Raw genomic sequence first — 19,851 nt, forward strand, 5'->3', positions numbered from 1 at the left:
AGGGGGGGGGGTGAGCCTGTGGTTTTTAAGCACGGTTGTGTAACTTTTCTTGGGGGTTGGGTTTTCTTTCAGGGCCCTGGAATGGCAAGAAAATTCTCGGCCCCGGGTCAGCTCTGTATCTCTATGACATCTTCCCTGGGTGCTACGCCCATCTCCGCAGCATCAGCTACCTCTTTAGGTCCCTTCACAAAGGCTATGTGCCCTCCGCAGCAGTACGGTTACCCAGCAGCGTCTTTTGCCGCTCCGTGGAGTGGGACGGGTGGTCCAGCGCAGCCACCGCTCGGCCAGTTCCAGCCCGTAGGTGCCGCATCTTTGCAAAGCTTCAACATCAGCAATTTGCAAAAATCGATCAGCAACCCTCCAGGCTCCAACCTGCGGACCACTTAGCTGCGCTCGGAGACCAGGCTGGCTAGACCTCGGGACAGGACATGGGGAGGGAGACGGGGCCCTGTATCAACTCCTAGTGCTGCAATGAACTGGTAGCTTGCCAGACTGGGAATGAATTTCTCTTTTCCAACCATTGCTGTCAACTCTCTGTAAAGGGAGTTTCCCCACACGCTTTCAAGGGGGAGGAGGATGATCAGCATCCTTATGATGGGACGGTGCTTTTGACCAAGGGGTTCTGCTCTTGTTTGGAACAAGAGCTGTGAGGTCATGGGGTCAGTTAACACAGTCTTGCTGTAAAATTTCTCTCTGGTTTGAGGCTGAACCCACACGTGTTGAGGTGGGAGAGCTGAATCCTAGCATGAGGCTTTAGCACGCTTCTCATCTCTCCCTGAAGAACCAAGACCAGGAGAAAAGCTGTCCAAATCCCCCTCCTCTCCCTCTCCCCAGTCAATCGTATCGGGCTCCAAAATGGTGGGGCACACGAATGGACTTGCAGTGCAGCCCGTGCTTGATAGGTCATTACTGCTTTAAGTAAGGTATTAACAGCTTTGACTGCAGCATTAGAGCAATTTAAATTGTTTAAAAATTTTTAAAAGTTCCCTGCGGACATGTACTTACCATCAGTTTTGATGTGGAAACACTGTGATATATAAATGTTGTTGGACAACAGTAGTTTAAAAATGAGTGGAATATAGAGGGTTAAAAAAGTTAAAAAGAAAAAATGGGAAAAAAAGCTAGCTATATCCTTATACTTATTGGAGACACTTTAACTTTTTCCTTTGTATTTTCATTGTATTAGATAAATAAATGTGAATGTAAAATTGTATAAATTAATGTACTTGAATACTTGTCTGTTCTCCCAGTATGCTTGCTGGATATTTTAGTGCCTTGGACTTCTATTGCTTCTGCAGTTAGCATCGTCTTCCCAGCAGAGCCCCAGGTGGACAGAGGGCAAGTTCAGAGAAGGACGGATTATTTGTACCTAGCGACTGGGACGTTCGAGTTTGTTTAGTGCTACCATTACTGTTTAGAGTAGGTGTGTGGAGGAGGAAGTCGTGGAGGCAGCGCGTTGGAACAGCGTTCTGTCTGTTGGGGAAACTTGTCCGGGCGGGCAGATCTGAAGTTGCTGGTGTGACAGGGGCCAGGTGGGGGTGGGATGGAGGGTTGTGGGTGAAGCTAAAACGAGACTAACCAATATTGTCTACGGAGGCAGGAGGTCTGGATCGGAAACGGAGAGAGGATGGGGAGAAAGTGTATCTTTGGGAAAGGCCCAACTTAAGATGCAGTTTGACTCCACCTGCGAAGTGGTAAAGATGTTTGGTCGGGATGTGACTTGAGGGAGAGGTGCCATTGCTTGTTGGCATGGGCTTGTCTGCTGGGATTGCTTTTCTTACCTTTTTTTTTTTTTTTTTTTTTGTAAAATCCATTTAAGCCAGGAATAGACCGTCCTGGTGCAACGTCCATTGCCGGCAATGGATGTACTTGAAACAGCCGGCATCAAGAAGTTTCCTCTGTCTTATTTGGAGGATTTACGATTTTGTTCACTCTAACAAATTTCGAGCTGGTACCAGGACTGTAACTATCTGTCACCTCTTAGTAACTGTACTGTACCTTCTGCTTTGGTCATTCTCCCTCTTCATATTTAAAAAATACTGGTTTCCTCTTCAAAGTGAAAATAATACCAGCCAGTATTTCTGTAGTGCTGCAAAAAGCTGTGAAGGATGAGAGGACTGCTTCTTGGTACTTGCGAGTAGCTCACCGGTATCCTGGAGGCTGGTGCATCACGGAGATGTTACTTGCCTGAATATTTTTCTGGGAGCGCTGTCGCCCTGTGGAGCCTTAACAGGGAGTTTTTCTGTCTGCGGGGGTTCTCGCTCTTTTTTATTTTTACAAAGACACGCGCAAGATCCATTCCTTTCCTGTCACTTTTTTTACAGCCGTTTTGGCAGCAAGGGCAGGTACAGGCTGGAGATGAACGCCCGAGGGTGAAAGCTAGTGGCGAGGTGGCCGGGCTCCGAGTTCCTTAGGTTTGGGGGTTTGTTCTTTGTATCTGAAGTGCAGACTAGAGCTACAGAATGAGAGAGGAGGCTCACGGTGTGCGTGTGGTGGAAGGGGGGGTTGAAAGCAGGGGTCCCTGCGGCTGAAGTGTAACAGAGAAGCTCTGCTCTTCCGTCTGAATGGATGCAGAGAAGCTTCCTGAACACGCCCAGCATGAGGGGAGAGGCATGCTCTGGAAGCAGGAGCAGTAATGGAACAAGGGGAACGTTCGTGACAGGGGAACCAATCAGCTGGATGCAGCACGTGGTTATTTAATTTTGATCTAATAAGTTTGAGGTCGTTTTTTCACTTAACGTTATGCAAGAACTGGTCTTATTTACCATTGATTTTCCCACCCCCCCTCCTCCTGTGGATGAATAACTGAAGTCTAGAGGAATAAACTAATGCTACTGAACTGTTAAATTATTTTGTTTAATATTACACTTTGAGTATCTTTTTCCACATAAAATCTGTTTCTGAATTACAAGCGTTTTCTTTACATTATTTAACGATGTACACTGTAAAAAATAAAAATAAAAAAATAAAATGAATTGAAACTTTGGGCTTCCCTGGCCGTAGTTAGTTGTATGTTTTGCACTAAACCCAGGCACTGCGCTTCTTGTACGATTGCGCTTTGTGCTGCAATTTGTTACCTTTGTAGAATATTTAATGAAGTCATTCAAATAAACCAAACCTGCTTTTGTTGAGCTGTGGGTTTTCTTGTTGAACAGCAGGCTCCAACCTCTCCGTCCTTTTCCTGGAGTGATTTAACTGTTAGCCAATTTATCAGTTTATCACAGGAAAGTACAAGAAACCCGTTTTAATGAGACCCTTAACTTCTCAAAAGCAGTGATCGGTAATGAGCCTTTGGCCTTTTAATTGATTACTCTGAAACAAGGTCCTGCAAAGAATAATTCATAGGATGGATCTTCAAGAGGAGGGGCCTAAGGGAAAGGGAGGGAGCAGCTGTGAAGGCTAGCGCATAAGCAGTACGATTGTTTTTATGGCTGAGACTGTCAAGAAGTTCCCAAATAGCAGAGAAATACGCTCAGCTGTGAGAGTCAGGAACCTGGTGGCTCTCCCTGTCTGAAGCACAAGTGGAGCTTTGCTAGCAGTGGTCCTGTGCTGCCTCCTGGCAGTGAAGCTGGAGCAGGGTGTGCTGCAAGGGCTGGGGGAGCCCCTGTCCGGGCACAGAAGAGTCCTACTCTTTTTCTGTTGGGTCCGTTGCCCTCCTCTCTGGGGTGGAAGGGAGCAGGGATGTGCACCTGCCCTGCTGGGGAGACGAAACTTCTTAGTGTAGCTCTATAATAGGAATTCCATCCCTAAATTTGCAACCCTACTGGTAGAGTAGAAGAGTGGAACTACTTTACGGGGGCATTCTCAAACAACTGTAGACTTGCAGGAATTATTTGGTATTTCTAAACACTAATTGCTGCTGCATTTCTTTCCATTTTAAGAACAGCTTCTGTTATGAGTCATGCTGCTCAAGGCCTTAAAGGAGAAAAAAAAAGCTCCAAGTGTAAGTTTTACTGCCCTTTCTAAAAGGGACCAATGCTGAGAGGCTTACTGCGGCGATTTCGAGGAGGCATGGCTACGTTTGCACTGTTTCTGTAGAGTCAAGAGAGTCGATGCAGTTGTGTTTATATGAGGCTTTTAATTTTTTCGTTGTAAAAGTTTGGAGCGGCTTTGAATACAGTAATTCTGAATGTCTGCACATTCCCTTCCTAACAGGTATCTGATTTCAACAGTGAGTGCGTGACTCAAACATGTGGTATGTATTTCTTCCCTGAGCTGTTCCGAATGCAGCACTGAATTGGAGAGAAACCAGTACGGTGAAATGTGAAACTATTTTCTAGATGTAATCTATGACAGTTAATTATAATTTGTCCTGTCTTTCCATACTGAAGTCAATCCTCCTTCTTTGTCCTGTTGAGGAGGTAAGTGGATAGTAGAGGATCTTTTAAGGAAAAAGGACCGATGAAGTGGTGAAGGTAAAGTAGGAGGAATGGGAATAAATGCTGAATACTTCAGATGTATTTACATTTAGACTGCTTTAAGAGACTTGACCAGATAGAGCTGTGATGGCAAAGCACAGGAACAAGGTCCCGTTTCAAGTCTGACATTGATTCCGGGGCTGGACTAATCAAGAGTTTGTGTAAATTTTCCTGGTCCATCTCTAACTTCCAGTCCCGTGGTATCGTCCTCCTTGTCTCCAGCACTGCACTTCTGAAAAATACTACTGTATCCAGTTTGAAATACTGCTTAAAAATTCTTTCTTTGACCTTCTTACTGGAAGGAACAGCTGTGGCTTTGCTCTGAAGTTGCCCATCTTAAAGCAGATGCAAGGCTGAACAGACATGGCGGTAGTCTCTTTAGCTTCCTACTCGTAACTAGCCAGAATGTGTTGACTTCTTTGAGCTTGTTAAACAGGAAGTGAGTTGCAATGGTTTGGAGGGTACAGAGGCACGAACAGCTACAAGTGTGGTTTGTTTTTCAAATGTCATGTTTATTTTCATATTGAAAAGGGTTGAAAGCTTACTTAAAAACGAAGTGCAGCTCCCACTTGTTTTACAAAGGGTCCAGGCAAACACTGCCTGAGATGCTATGTGCAACCCCCTGGCAGCGGTCCCAGCGTGCTCCTGCCCCCGAATCTGACACGGCTGAGGAACAAGCTGAGGAGGAGCAATGGGCTCTGACCCTGTTTGTGCAGCCACAGGGCAAACGGCTGGGCTGCACGTCGGCGGCAAACACTGCTGCAGCTTCACACCCTCAGCCTCACCGAACGGGCGACCACAGCTTGTGGACTTTGTCATCTGACCATAACCCACTCTTCTCCCCATTTTACTGAAAATCTCTTTTCTCTGTGCTGAAATGCAACACTGAGGGAGAAAGAAGCTACGAATTGCATCTCATTTTAAAGATTAATTCTGTTACGATTTCCGGCAAATTACGTGTAATGTCAGCTTGTAATACAGCTGCAAGTCTAGTGCTGCAGGAGCACAAATGATTGCTTGTTTACAGAAAAAGGCATCTGAAACATGTAATAACCTAGAAGTACATTAAGTTCTTGCTGGCTGTATTAAACTCTTCTGTGTTGCTTCACCATACTATGCAGGAAAATCTGTTAATGCATTAGACTTCCTCGCGTAATTTGAACAGCCAACTGCAGTCTTCTGATGTAATCCAGCATGCAGGTACCATCACCAGGTGCCTTACGTAGGTTCTAGCCTCCTTTTCTTCAAGCTTTGACTTCTGTAGGGGCTGCACTCTGCCAAACAGGGAGACAGTGGGAAAGGGAAGTTTCTTAAAGCTTTTTTTTCTGCTTCTAAAAGTGCTCCTCAACTCTTTTTCTAGCTCTTCCTTGACAGGACAGTTGGATGGAAAAACCAGGTAGTTTTCCTAGCCCACCATCACAGCATCTGCAGCCAGGTCCAAGAAAAGAAGGATGTTTCTCCCACTCCAATTTACTAATCTAACAGCGCTGCTTTCAAAGCCAAGAGCCATTGTTAAGACAGAACTCGGTCGGTTTTTGGTAGCACGTACCTGGGGTATGCTGGCTGGCACAGCTGCTGTTGCTCGTGATTGCACAGTTGCAGCCATCTGCTACAAGTCCAGCAGAAGCTTTGTGGTAATTAATTCTGTGAGGTGTCCTGTTATGAGTAGTCATTTGATGATGTCCATGGGGTGTTTCAGGTGTCTGGTGTCCAGCTGATGGGTCTGCCATTTTGTGACCCATTATCTTAAGATCAGTGGTCTCCAAGGAAATGTCCCAAAGTTCAGGATCATCTAGAATGAATGAAAAGGTGATCAAACCACAGACGACAGTATTGTACTATGGGAATGACAGTAACTCCAGGACCAGCCCACTCTTTTCCTATGAGTGGTGGCCACTACAAAAGTGAAACTGTAAAGCACCTTTTATGTCAGCGCACAGCGGGGAAACAGTACTACCCCTTGTGCTCTGGATTTCAGCAATGTCCAGGCACTGCGGTGTAAGGGTGACCCAAATAGCCATAGTTATGTTAAGACACCCCCTCACCCCCACAAATGTTCTGTTCCTGTGCAATATCACTTGAGGAAAAGGGTTTACCGAATACATTGTAACAACTCTCTACCGAAAAGCATGGTGTGCAACCCCTTGTAGTGATGGACATCACTTCCCTGCCACTCAAGCAAGGTTTGTATTGCTAAGGTCAGACTCATACTTGCACTTCTATTATTCCAACCTCTTCAGAACTTTGACCTTTACGCTGTACTCTGAAGAGCTGATTTAGATGCTAATGATTTAACACACTATTACTCATCACTTTTTGGCTGACCTGCGAAGAACTCCTCTTCTATTGCTAGTTGCTGTTGTACTGCTGCTGGAGTGCTGTGCTTTACAGGAGGATCGGATGTTGCTGGATGGAGGTAACAGAAGAAGAGATAAATATTAGAAATACAGAAGAACCCTTTTGCTCCTCTTAACAGAGCATGAGTCTGAAATGGTAAGCGGCAGCTGCCACCAGGTACCCTCTTTTTTCCTAGAGCTGGTTATGTTTTGGTAGCAGTATGTGGAATGGTAAGACTCTGTACCTGATGATGGCTGATAGCTGCACTACTTCAAACTGGTTTTTAGCCTGTTTACCCCATCCCCAAGTTCCTGCTTACCACACAGCTGTCCAGACTTCCCCATGAATAAAGAGCAACATATTAGTAGCTAATGCATTATCTATTTGCCTGCAACCCACCTCAGTGAAATGCTGCAGTCTCAGCTCAGGTGCAGCATGTTAGTGGGACTGACGACAGCTGCTGTGCTGCATGAAGCTTTAGGGTGGTTGGAAAGTTGCAGTTTTAATGATGCAGTTTTAGGGCTGACGTTCCTGCCACTGTAAGCGGGGGGGGGGGAGCAGAAAAGTATGATAATCCTCCCTCCTCTGGTCTCAAAGGTGTGTTGATGGTACAGTACAAAAGCAAATGAAACTGGTTGGGCTCCTGTATTGAGGGTAACACAAGTCTGCCAGTAGCTATCGTTAAAACTGTCAGTTTTTAGTGCAAAGTCTTACCCTGTTTGCTGCTAGGAGCAACTACTGGAACCTGATGCTTTTTCTCCATCTGTTCCCGGAACTGTTGCTGTAGCTGCTTTTGTCGCAATTTCCGCTGGTAAGTGGCATCACACTCGATAGCTAAGGAGTCTGTATTTCTGCCCCTCCCCCCAAGTAAGCACAAAGTTAAACAGAATTTCAGCAATTACATTTTATGAAGAAAAAATGCATAAAGAAATAACAGCAAGGAAAATCCACTAAACTTACATTTTATGGCATCTTCCAAATTGGGCTGTCTGTGTGTTTTAAAAGGTACAGTAACTTCTAATATAGCTTATAAAATAAATTTATAATAGCAGTCTCACCTGGAACTATTTGGTTGTTTCTGATCTACCATTGCTACAGCAGCCTCTGTCTGACCAGGCTTACAAGTAGACGCCATCTCACAATGCTGTCTCCCTCTTGCGTTCTGCCTTTCCAAACAGCTATTGTATCTTGCTTTCTCTATTTCAGGCTCAGAGTCCTCTCTCTTAGCTTTGACCAAATCTAACTCAGGGGGTATCTAGTAAAGGAAAAAAAGAAAACATATTCAGAAATTTCCTTCATCAAGTTAATGAAATATGCACAGGCTTTTTCTATACAGTACTGTCAAAAAATCTAGTTTGTTTGCTCTAAGTGGAACAGTAAGTTAGAAAACTGAAATGCGTTTTCAGTACAAAGTCATTCAGTTAGTTAATAATTGAATTCACGCGACTTTGTGTTAGCTTAATAGTTCAGTGCTTCAGGGTAGATAGCCCACGTCTCCCCAGACTGTGCTCTCTGCAAACGAGAACAGTGATTGATGCAGAATTCTACAGCTCAGACAGTCTCACAAGCCTGTTGCCGAGTCTGTTAGTTTTGCCGGTTCCGTTTTCACGCTTGTATTAAAGGGCATGGCAGACCCTTACTCAGCTCTGCAATCGTGAGGTCACTGAGGAAGGTACACCATTCTCTTTTCATTAAAGACGGGATGGTTTGGCTCTCTGATTTTACAGATTTGTGGTAATGCCTCTAATAGACCATGACCCTGGCAAAGCAGAGATCTGTGCCATCTTTACTTGGCGAGGTGTCACTTTGGATCTGCTCCTACAGGCTAAGTTAGCTAGATAGAACCGCCTCACAGCTCTAGGCTGGCTAGCAGAGTTCAGTAAATCCTAGTATGATGAAGGCAACTTTACTATGAAACTTCATGGATCAGCAGTTGTAAAAGGCTTACTTTCTCCTCAATGAGCAAGGTAGGTTGCTGCCTAGAAGCCTACTGCCCCCAGCTGGTAACAAGATTAATATTGGTTACTGAGGTGCAACCTCAGTAGCAGCCAGGACAACTTTAATACGAAGAAGACTGCTGTGTTACATCACAGCATACTTATAAATTGTGATAGCTCTGAAAGAACGTGGTTAAAGCATGGCTGTCACTGATGAAGACGTACATCACAATTTCTTGTCTCTCCCTGGACCAAAGACAGACCTCCACAAGAGGCATTTCTCCGTGGTGTTGGTTACCTCGGAAGGTTCACTGTTTGACCTAGTGCTTCACAGAGTAAAAGTAACTGCAGCTCTTCCCTTGCAAACTGAAACCTAAGGAGGTAAGGAGTCTGAAAAGCAAAGCAAGATGTAACATGGCTTCTTACTGTTCAGTAAGGATAAGAACCATATTACAGCAAGGAAAGTAAGTGTTGAAGTACGCATCAGTTGTACATGCTAATTCTTCATACATTCAAGAGCCACAGTTTGCCAGTAGTATTGTATCGGGTATTTAAAACAAATTGGAGTGTAGATCTTCCTAATGTTATTCCTCATCCTCCAGCAGCCAAGTCCAGTACATCCTGCTGATAATTCAGTTGCAAAATTCAGGTGCCAACACATTTTTGAAGTCAAGCAGAGGACGTTTGCAGGGCCATGTGTACACTCCTCATGTAGCAAAGGAAAATAGCGCGACCTGTTTTGCTGTTCTGTGGTAAAATTTTGAAGTGACTGTCAACAGCTAAAAAGTTGTTGTGGGTCCAGCCTAAATGGTTTGGTTCACCCTTTGTATCATAGATGCATCTAGCATTTTGCAGCCTTCTTTTGGGAAGGATCCAATTTGGTTAACTGAATGTTGAAACCACCTTTAGAAATTACCTTTGCTTGAGACCTCAGTACAAAAACACTGTTACAGAATAACTACTCGTTAACTATTCTAACAAGAACAATGAACACTGAGGGGTGAAATACAGGCGCGCTGTAAACTTTGTTAAAAGGACCACTCTGAGTTTATTTTCTATCTAGCTGTGATGTGCGTTAGGGCCTGGTAGAGTTTGAATAACAGTTAGTAGAAGGACAAAGTAACTATCAATGCATATATTGACATGGCTACTGTATGGATTTTGCTTAGAATTAAGTGAAAGTTCCAATTACAACAAGCAGCTTTGGTATGTGACCCACCTGGTATTGTTTCTACGATATCCTGGGCTATGCATATTAAAAACTTTATTTGAAGGAGGAAGTCTTTCTCATGGAAAAACTTCCTATTTTCTGCCAAAGCTCCCTGAAGTCTAAAGAACACTCCTTTTCCTGCTGCCCACTGGTTGACATATAGGCTGTTAGCTTGAGAGACTTCAGGACTAAATGAAATGGTCCTGATTCTGCAGGAACGCACAGAGGAGCTGTACCTGCTTTAGGGTAGGTTACACAGATAATGGATGTACTGTCTGGCTACTCTTCTGCCCTGCCTGCAGCCTCTGGTTTTATGACCTATTACAGCAATTGGCAATTGTGTCACTGTATGCAGTTATCTCTTATCTTTTTTTTTTTTAAATTCCTGAAAAAGTCCAGTAATGAGAGAAATATGTCAAGTAAGTTTGACTTTTAAAATTCATAATAGTAAACTGGATTGTGCTACCACTGACAACAAGAACAAACTGAGAGATCTGTTCTGGCTTTTGCCTTAGAGAGGGCAAAAGTATACAGTAAAGACGTGCACCCAGCAGACTCTATTTTCCCAAGGACTTCCATTTCACCTATGTGATGAATATATGACTTGACACTGGTATCATTGCTGATACGCATTTAAAGCAGAAGTGGCTAGATGATAGCAATGAACTGAGTTGCTACGACTGACAACAAAGCTTAAACAGTCTTAAGAACTGCAGCACATGGAGAAAATGGCACCTAGACCGAGCTAGTTTAAACAGTTCAGTGCTTTCTGTGGTAACATTTAATCTGCTGTGAACACAGATGTACGCATTACTGGCACTGAACAGAGACTTGGACAACATGGCCATAAATGTCACATGAGATCTTGAGTAGGGTACTGTTTCTTCACCATAGTAACCTTGCCTACTGCAAATAGTCAAAATTTAGAGTAGTCGTGGTGAAATGTCGGGGAAGAACTCTGTAACAAACAGTTCACACTGTAACAAACAGTTCACACAAACTAGCAGGCAAAGGCTATTGGTCTCATAGCTGGAAACATTCAGGGATGAGATGCATTGATATCATTATTTATAATCTTTTTTAATATGAAGGACCAGGAGCAGTGGACATCTAGCAGTCCCTGCTCTAACAGCCCATGTACTGCACCTGACGTGGAAGCTTATTCACGGCTCGTAGGTAGTCTTTGTCTAGGATGCAGTTCCCAAGAGCATTCCCAAAGCACCTGAGAAATAAGAGAGCTCACTGTGACTGAAAATAACAGTTAATTCTCACTTAACTTCTGAAAATGTACAAGTACTGATCTTCACTTACTTGAGTGCCCTCTTCAGTCCATCTGTTACTGCCTCCTTTCTTGCCTTTTCTAGGGACAAGGCCTTAGACTTCAGGCCTTCACTGACTCCATACCCCACATCTTCGTGGTATGACCCATCCTGCAGTAAAATTTTAAAACTAGTAAGTATAAGGGAATTTCTGCACATACAGCACTTCTTGTTATATGCTGTGCTTTCCTAAGCCTGATTACTTGCTCTTAGCTGGTTGTTCTACAGCAAGGTCAATGTTTGGGACACCGCTAGGTTCTCTGGTGTAATACAGCACTTGAGAACCACAATCTGACCTATGCGTGAACTTTCATTCACAGCTTTAGGCAATTGCTCAACTATAGACAGAGCAAACAAAAAAAAAATCCACTTACCTTAAGCTGAACTTTCACAAATGCACAGACCCCCACATAGAACCTGCCATTGTTGAGGTCAACAAAGTCTGGGGGAGGGAAAAGTAACATCCTAAATAATACAAAAGACTTCTGATCCACATTTTGTCCTTTGAGGACGCTCATAAGCCTGTACCATACTTGCTGAATATGCCCAAGACACTGTATCATCTTCTAGAAAATGGAGCATGACTTAAAAAATATTAACTGTAGTTTGAGAATGCTGACTTGCATATATGCTCTGGGCATGTTACGTGATACTTTCTGGTTATTAGTGGCTAGTCCTGCCAAACACTCACACCCTGCTACTACATGTATAAACTTAAACATATGAAAGAAGGAAGAGTTATAAATGTTACTTTTCATTCAGCTACATATCCTACGTGTTCAAAGCATAACAGTTTTTTTCAGCTGGAAGGAAAGATTTAAAGTATCAATTTATAAAAACAGTAATGGAAAAGAAACTGTTGCCTATAAAAGTAATTTCTTTCCTATTATATACTAGAAGTCTCCAGTTTGCGAAATTTTGCACAAGATTTTATCCAGGACAGACTACCTAAAGAGCTTAACAGGTTGCAATACAACTCTCAATCCACAAGCTCTAATCTATCTTATTTTACACCAAAAGCAATACTATATAATATACATAGGGTATTCTAGTTAGCAGTCTTGCAAGCCTGATAGTAACATGACACGTCTAAAATGAAATGCTGTGACTGTACAAGTAACTGTACTCTGGGGTCCAAAAGCTCTTCTGTACTCATCTGGTCTATTTGTTTAATTGTTTTGTAAACCTGCCAGAGGTGCAAGCCCTTTTTCTACCCAGAAACTTAAAACCAAACATAACGGAATCCTCTGTCTCTGAATTGCTAAGGAATGACTTGTTACGGCATTATTTGAAAAAGATAGAAGCTTGAAGGATGTCAGTCCTTTCTTGACTGAAAAGGGGAAAGGAAAAAAAAAATGGTATAGAACAGATGGAAACCAATGAAGTAACTTGTTTTATGTCTAGAATCTACCAGCCTGAGGTAAGAAACGATTTCTGCAGGCGGGGGGGGGAAGGAAGGAGGTACATTTATGCAGTTGCTTTGAGCTACTTCAACACCCAGTCTTCAGTCTAAGCATAGCAGATCTGCAAATAAGGACAATACTTCTCTGGTAGGTACTACTTCAGCTATCGAGATGGAAGAAGCGTAAGCTTTAAGATCACCTGAATACGGTTTTCTAGAAGAATAATTTTTTCAAAGCTTTCTACTGTAAAAAAAAAAAAAAAAAATTCTCAGAACCAGGTATTGGCTAGAAGAATCTGCAGAAAAAGATGGGTCCCTAAAGATCAGGAGAATATTAACTGAGAGTATTAACTTGTTAGAATATAAAAATTACAGGTGAGTATGAAAGTTGGCTCAGGGCTGCTGAGTGTTAAGTAGTTTAATTGTAATTACTCGTGACTGTAGTCACTGAGTGTTCCCATAGAGATCAGAAAACTTGATTATAATAGCTCAAGAATAATCATAAACACACTTAGAATAATGACTATGACATATTCCAGTACAAGATCTAAAAAGAAAACAGAAGGTCCACTATTATTCAATTTCTCTCATTCTTACCAACTGCTAAGACACCTGGAAATTTCATATGCCTCTCCTCAGGTTCTTTGAAGTGATCAAGTTCTAGGATAGATACCCTGGTCCTTATCTGAGAGACTCTTCCTTCAGGGCCTCACAGTGAAACAAGAGGAAAGACTTCTTTATCCTCAAGAGATACTTACCAACATTCTGCTGAGTCACTGAATGAGCCCAGCCATTGAAGCCAAACATCTCATTGGCCAGACTGATTACCTTGTGACCCTCAATGTAACAGACCTGAAAAGAAAAGCGTATATATATGTATATATAAAAATACATACACATGTGCACAAATATATACATGCTTATTTTAACGAGGGATTACACACATCATGTTACACTGAGGAAACCCAGGTAAGTTCAAGGTTCAGATAATGTGAATAAAAGAGTGATGGTGTAGCTTTAGGTTCACCCTCTTCCAGCAACTGTGGTAGAGGGTTAATATGACAACAAATAGGACTTAATCAAGGGAAGGCAGACCTAGCGGGCACTAAAGAGGGTAAAATGCAGCCAATGTTATATAATGCTCCATATATTCCAGTTCTGGGAAAAAAATAAGAAAAAGTCTCAATGTTCTCAAGGATGAAGCACTGAAAAGTTGAGTCCTTTTTTTGAAGTGTAAAAGGAACCTGTGACTCAGTAAAAGCCGGAATTTATGCTATGCTGACTTTGCTTTCATATCTGCATGTTAAACTACTAGTGGGAAATTAACTTAAGAAAAACAAGGATTATTGCAACTTTTTTTACCCTAGTTTTGCTGGAAAAAACTGTGAGTTGAAACACCTATGCATGTTTGTTCATACCTTTTGTCCTCCTCCAGCTTGCCGACTGCTGATATATTCTGGACCCAGTCTCTGACGAAGAGCATGCTGGATAGCTTGATATTCACTTGCTGTGTATTGATACTTGACAAAAACAAGGTAAGACAAATCTCCTCACTCTCCCCATTTTAGCTCTCCCTCTTCTCCTAATATCATTTCTTTATCCCATTTTTTCCATGTACAGTCCTTCCAAGAGATGTATGATCCATTTTTAGAATCAGGATGTAACAAATAGGGAAAGACCTCAGGGTGTCTGTGTGCATTACATTTGTGCATTATATTGTTTTTTTCTCTTACTCTTGAAGTGTATATATACAAGCATTAATTATTGAGCTGTAGCAATTCTTTTTCATTTCTCATAACCATCACTTACATTAGAAGGACTGAGATGAGCCAGGCCTATTAGTATCCTATTGAAATCTTAATGCAGTCATAATCCTAGTCAAGGTTGCCAGGAACACACATATAAGCTTGTATTTTACCTCACAAAAATAAAACGTAATATTTCTGTGACCAACAAGAAAAGTGTATTCAAAAACTCTAACAAAAACAAAGTTTAAACTTATTCTACCACCATATGGCATCAGGGCAGGGAGGATAGCAGCTCAGGCAAGCAATCAAAATAGGAGTTTCTTGAGGAGTGTTCAGCAAATTCCCCTCATGCAGGGAAGGTCCTTTGGATAACTCCAGCATCACTGGTATCGTTAGATAACACCAGCATCACTGGAAGCCTAAAGTGTTGTAACTTTTGCTCCTTGTCTTAGTAGAAATACAATTTACAATCTGTAAAGTTTAGAGAAGCCTAAATGCATATTTAAGGATTCAAGCACTAAAAAGCTTGTGTTGCTATGCTCTGATGGGGGACAGAACAGAGATTTTTACCACCTAAATCCTAAGTATTGTGTACGCATGTATTGGCTGCCCTGTCATTCAGCAGAACACAGAATTCGATAGTGTGTGTGCCATATACGTTCCCACACCTGCGAAACCTCTCTAATTTGTATTTGGTTCTATTTAAACTTAAAGGAATAACTTCGTCTTTTTCTGACACTAAAATGCAAGCCTGTAACCAAAAGGCATAAGGAAAAAGGGAGAGTGCACATGCCTATGCCATATGCAGGAACTATGTATAAATGCCTATCATGGAGAAGAGAATTCACCACCAAAAGGTCTGTTCAGTCCAGATACGGTTTTCTTTTTCCCAAATTATTTTAAATTTTTAAAAATTATTTTTTAATGGCTGAAAGTAGTTGACTTTTCTGAGGCAGTACTGAGAACGTGTGTAAGCATGAACCCAAGCCATCTGGGAGTAAGAGAGAATAAAATGAGCCCCATTTTTAAGGAACAAAATTAAAAACCTTTTGCGAAGAATCCAGAGCAATTTATTATAACTCGAGGCATGCCAAGGCTATCATGGAGGAAAATGTGATGTACAATTAGGTATAGCATAGCTCGGGTAATGGATGTGACTCCAGCCTTACTGTATCCAACTTTAAAATGAGTAAATATGCAGGGCAGGTTTCCAGAAGCACAAGCACAAAACTTCTGTTTCCCTCTCAGGCAAAAGGAACTGACCTGTCCGAAGCAAGCAACCGAATTGCTAGTGCTGGAACTACTGCTGCTGATGTGGCTTTCGCTGTCTTTCCCTTGACTTTCAGGCATCCCTAAAGGTAAGAGAAAATACAAACACTGAAGATAGCGGAACTAACAGTCTGTATAAAGACAAGCCAATGTGTTGAAGTCCACCTGCCCAGTGAGTGGACATTACAGCAATATTATAATTTTCGCTCCATGGAACTGCTGCAGCCCCAACTGGAAATTTGTTTTCTGATGTTGTTTCAGAACTGTCAAAACTTTTCTTAAATACATTACACTACGTAGGCAGAAATGGCTAGTTTCATCCTAGAAGCAGAGGCACCATTCTGGTCTTCCATCCATCACCAACAAGGGTGAGCCTAAATTAAATTAAATCAGTGAAACAATTATTTTATTTAAAGAATGAATAAATTATCCTTGCTAGTAAAAGAAAAAAATATAATTCAACAGCATCTGGATCCTGCATAAGATCAGAGACTAGAACAAAAAATTAGTAATGTCTTGAGTCCTTATTCTAAGTATTAAACTGGTAACAAATGATATCTTTGTTTTTTTCATTTTAGATAAACGTGAATGCATTGTACCATTCTAGGTAAGGAAAAACAAAATAATCCACTCTTTCAAATTCTTCAGCACTATCTTCCTAGATCACTTTCAATATCCATTAATACTTAGACTCTGATAAAAAGCAGAGGCAACTTTCTAAAATTTGACTTGTCTATACCCTGCCTCTTCAGTCTTTATTTTAGATTATTGTTTCGACTGTAATCATACTGTCTTGTGTTATGATGGTATCATATAAACTATGCAGAGCTGAAAAACATACAGAACCTGCAAGAATTTTAAGAAGCTGTACCAATAATTCAGTAGATGGCACCCTTTTCTAAGCCGGTATCCAACAACTACCCAGTATTGCATCACCACTCCACCCTGCTGCTGGAGAAGTGGTCTTGCTGAGAGTTTATAGAACAGGCGTGCAAAGAAGCGGAGCAGCACTTCTGTATAGGCCCACAGAGGCAATTTTTTATTGTATTTGCACAAATGCTGAGTACAACCAGTAGTCTAGCACTAAGATTTTTGTATGCAATACAAATATAAGACAAGTCAATATACATACAAGACAGCTGGAGATGTCAAAACAGTTTGAGAAAGTCTAAAATCCTCAGTAGGTAGCATCATTTCTCAGTCAGAACCTGGCTAGTATTATGTTTTTCTACTGTACTTTAGGTTCAGCACTTTTTAAAACAAGCTGTTTTTCAAGTCTCTAAACAAGGAAGCTAAAGTTTACTGAGAACTGGGCAAACAATTTTCAGAAAAAGAATACTAGTTGTTTCGTTGGCAGGTATGAGCACTGGTAATTATGCTAGGTGTAGCTAAAATTCTCCTTAATTTTGGTTGGCTATAATTATTCATCTCTGGTCCAAAAGTTGTATAACTGTACAGTGTTTATACATTTGAACGTGTTTCAATTAAAAGTTTGCTGCAATTTGTGGTAAATACGTTTGGTTTTGGAAGAGAACATATAGAAATGAATATTACCAGGAGATACACTTGTAATTTAAGCAGGCTATTGCCCCTATTAAGCAAAGAGTCCATTGCATCCTGAGGGAGACAATTAGAGAGGAAAAACTAGTATCTGTGGTGAGTGGTAGAGGGAATCAAAGTTTGAACAATAATATATTCCCCCCCATCCCCGCAACTCTAAGCAGCCTAAATCAGATCTTAATTATTATAAAGCCCCTGGGAAAAAACAATGCATGAAATGTGTGTATTTGCCTACATAGCCCTATTACCAGTTTGCCACAAATATTTATGGACAATAGGTGGGAGCCATTTTGAAGCCAAATTGATTTAACTGAAACCAGTATTAAGTCCTTTAAGTTTTTATATGGTGTGCACCATTGTCAGTCTAAATTCTCTAAAGAGATACGCCTTTAATGAAGCTCTGAATAAGATGTGGGAATTGATTCTGAATGAGAACGAGGAAGTACAGCCAGCATGCTGCTGAAAACAGCTTCACATCATACAGTTTTAATCCAACAGATCAGATGCCACCAGAGAATACTAGCCACATACTTCTTTGCAATAAACAGTTTAAAAACATGTCAGTGGTTTGTATTCAAATTATGTATTATTCTACAGCTTGTGTGAAGGAGACAGATGATGCCAGTTTAGTTTCAGGCTTTGCCTGTTGGAACAGTTTGCTTCAGCTGTGAGCCTGGTTTAAACCAAATATTCTATTACAGCAATGTGGTGGTTTTTTCCAAGCCAGTGAAGTGCAGCACAGCAAAGCCCTATGTCTCAAAGCAATTGTCAGAGCATTTCAAAGTGACAGAACTTCAATTTCAAAATTATTAGAGTAGGAGTTCAGAAGAGAGAAAAGTTAATTCTGCAAATGGAGTTACAGATCTACCTCAACACCACAGCAAGAAGCTAGGGAAGGCAAGGCGTTTCCATTCTTCAGTAGAATATTGTTTGCTCACCCCCCCGGCCCCACAATGTTTTAACTCGCATGAAATATTAATACTGAAGTAGATAATAAGCTATTGACTAGCACACAAAAGAGCCTCAAACACCCTCCAGGGCCAGGACAGTGCTAGGAGACTGTCTGCTGCATAAACCAGTGTTAAAAAAGCTGTATTTTCAAACCATCTTTAAATACTAAATATTAAAGTTCAAATATACTTGCTCTGCATGCAGGATGATAAAACCAGTTTATCATCAGCTTAAAGACATCTAGGAATTATAATTTATTACTCTGTGACTGTGACCATTACTTATTATTTACAGGGAATTATTTTTAGTTTAGCTGGTAATGTTCTCAGAAAGTTTTCTTATCACTGAGAAAAAACACACACAAGACTACACGTGTTGCACTGTGCTTCAAAACATTACCTTAATAGACTAGAACAGGCAAAAAATCTTAACAGCTTTTACTACTACCATATTTTGATTTTGTTTTTTAAAAAAAAGTGTAATAATACAAAAGCTTAAAATTTGAACAAATGAGGTACACAATCAGAAAAATGGCTGCTTTGAGAAACTGGATATGAAATACTAATTTTCAACAACACTCTAGAAGTAGGTATTTATTTGTATGGTGGTAGTGAACTGAGCAGCTGCTGAGAAACATCTGGGTGTGTACACAAATTCCCACATAGGAAATAAACCAATTTTCTAGAGCAGATAATCCTGAACTTAATCTGTTCAAGTAGAACTACTACTGCAGGTTACGGCAGCAACACCTTCAACTTCCATGACAGTATGCATGTAACTTCTAATTTTCTAAATGAACACATCCTCACACACCTGCCTACCCTACTGTCCATTACTCCAAAAAGAGATTTTGGTCCTAAATCACCTATTCACCTGCTAGTTTCCCTCTGTCTTGACAAACTAGGTTTTTGAACAATGCACTGTGCCCTAATCCTGTGCTAGGAGTGTCAGTTCCCAGTTCTCTTCAGGTGTAAGGTAGAAGCAGGCAGTTTTGCATCACTTCGAAATAGTTTGCATACCATGAATTGTGTAAGTACCACAACCTGGGAAACCCTCAGCTAGAACATGGCTGTTTCAAGAAATTACTTGTAGCATCAAAAAATCTGGAAGATATGACTTTAACGTACTGTGCACTTTTAGAGAGCTTTTTATTCAACCTCATCCTTCTCTATACAGTGAGTGTCCTTCACAGTGAAGCTTTAGTTTGCTGAGCAAAAATCTTTAACATTCTTTCAGTGAATGCAATTCTACTGAGTCCACCAAGAGCAAACAGCTATGCATGTAGCAATGAGTGATTTAGCAAGCACTAAAGATAATACCACATATTTAACCTAAGGTTCATATTGCTCTAACACAAAAAATAAAAAAAAACTTCAGAAACTGTATATTTCTGTGGAGTATTCTCTCCTCTGGGAACTCCAAACTATAAGTTGATTAACCTGTTATGCAAAGGTTGCTTCATCCAACACTGAGCTGAGGTGTACATCTTTTAAGTACAAGATGTTCCTAATCACCACGGGCCAGTGCTATACCACAGTTTAAAAAGAGTGGAAAACAGATTATGAAATTACTGTGGGAAAATTGCATACAATATATCCCTTCAGTTTTGACTTCTGATAATATCTCTAGGCAACCAACCTTGGGTACTCGGCCCCCTGAGCTGGAAGACAGGGACGGCGAGCAGGATGAACCCCCCGTAA

General features: G+C 41.3%; 2 protein-coding genes across 7 annotated transcripts in view; one reads left to right on the forward strand and one right to left on the reverse strand.

Annotated features, from left to right (window-relative positions):
- Window positions 1–3,128, forward strand: part of WNK1 (WNK lysine deficient protein kinase 1) — a 109,734-nt gene extending 106,606 nt beyond the window's left edge. For all 5 annotated transcript variants that reach the window (XM_009278940.2, XM_009278939.2, XM_009278941.2 and 2 more), the window contains one exon: window positions 73–3,128. In XM_009278940.2, the coding sequence (XP_009277215.1) occupies window positions 73–387 (315 nt within the window). In that variant the 3' untranslated portion in view covers window positions 388–3,128. The remainder of the gene's footprint in view (window positions 1–72) is intronic.
- A 1,731-nt stretch (window positions 3,129–4,859) lies between these two features.
- Window positions 4,860–15,721, reverse strand: RAD52 (RAD52 homolog, DNA repair protein). 2 transcript variants are annotated; one of them, XM_009278945.2, is made up of 11 exons: window positions 15,635–15,721; window positions 14,042–14,143; window positions 13,382–13,475; window positions 11,596–11,663; window positions 11,214–11,332; window positions 11,049–11,124; window positions 7,814–8,010; window positions 7,470–7,606; window positions 6,744–6,824; window positions 5,968–6,210; window positions 4,860–5,692 (listed from the first exon to the last, which is right to left on the reverse strand). In XM_009278945.2, the coding sequence occupies exons 1-11, from the start codon at window positions 15,719–15,721 to the stop codon at window positions 5,637–5,639; spliced, it is 1,260 nt and encodes a 419-aa protein (XP_009277220.1). In that variant the 3' UTR covers window positions 4,860–5,636. The 2 variants fall into 2 exon arrangements, with proteins under 2 accessions (XP_009277220.1, XP_019327536.1); XM_019471991.1 differs by having other exon boundaries at window positions 7,470–7,612.
- Window positions 15,722–19,851: the final 4,130 nt, after the last annotated feature.

Source organism: Aptenodytes forsteri, unplaced genomic scaffold, assembly GCF_000699145.1.
Source record: "Aptenodytes forsteri isolate BGI_AS27 unplaced genomic scaffold, ASM69914v1 Scaffold241, whole genome shotgun sequence".
Lineage (NCBI taxonomy): Eukaryota > Metazoa > Chordata > Aves > Sphenisciformes > Spheniscidae > Aptenodytes > Aptenodytes forsteri.

Bases quoted from the DNA above. Each gene is read 5' to 3' on its own strand.
- RAD52 (XM_019471991.1), bottom strand. From the start codon at position 15,721: ATGCCTGAAAGTCAAGGGAAAGACAGCGAAAGCCACATCAGCAGCAGT. The intron at 13,476-14,041 runs GTATGAACAAAC...TTTTCTTTTCAG, and splicing joins AAGCTGGAGGAGGACAAAAG to GTCTGTTACATTGAGGGTCA. The intron at 11,125-11,213 runs GTAAGTGAAGAT...CTTATTTCTCAG, and splicing joins GGACTGAAGAGGGCACTCAA to GTGCTTTGGGAATGCTCTTG.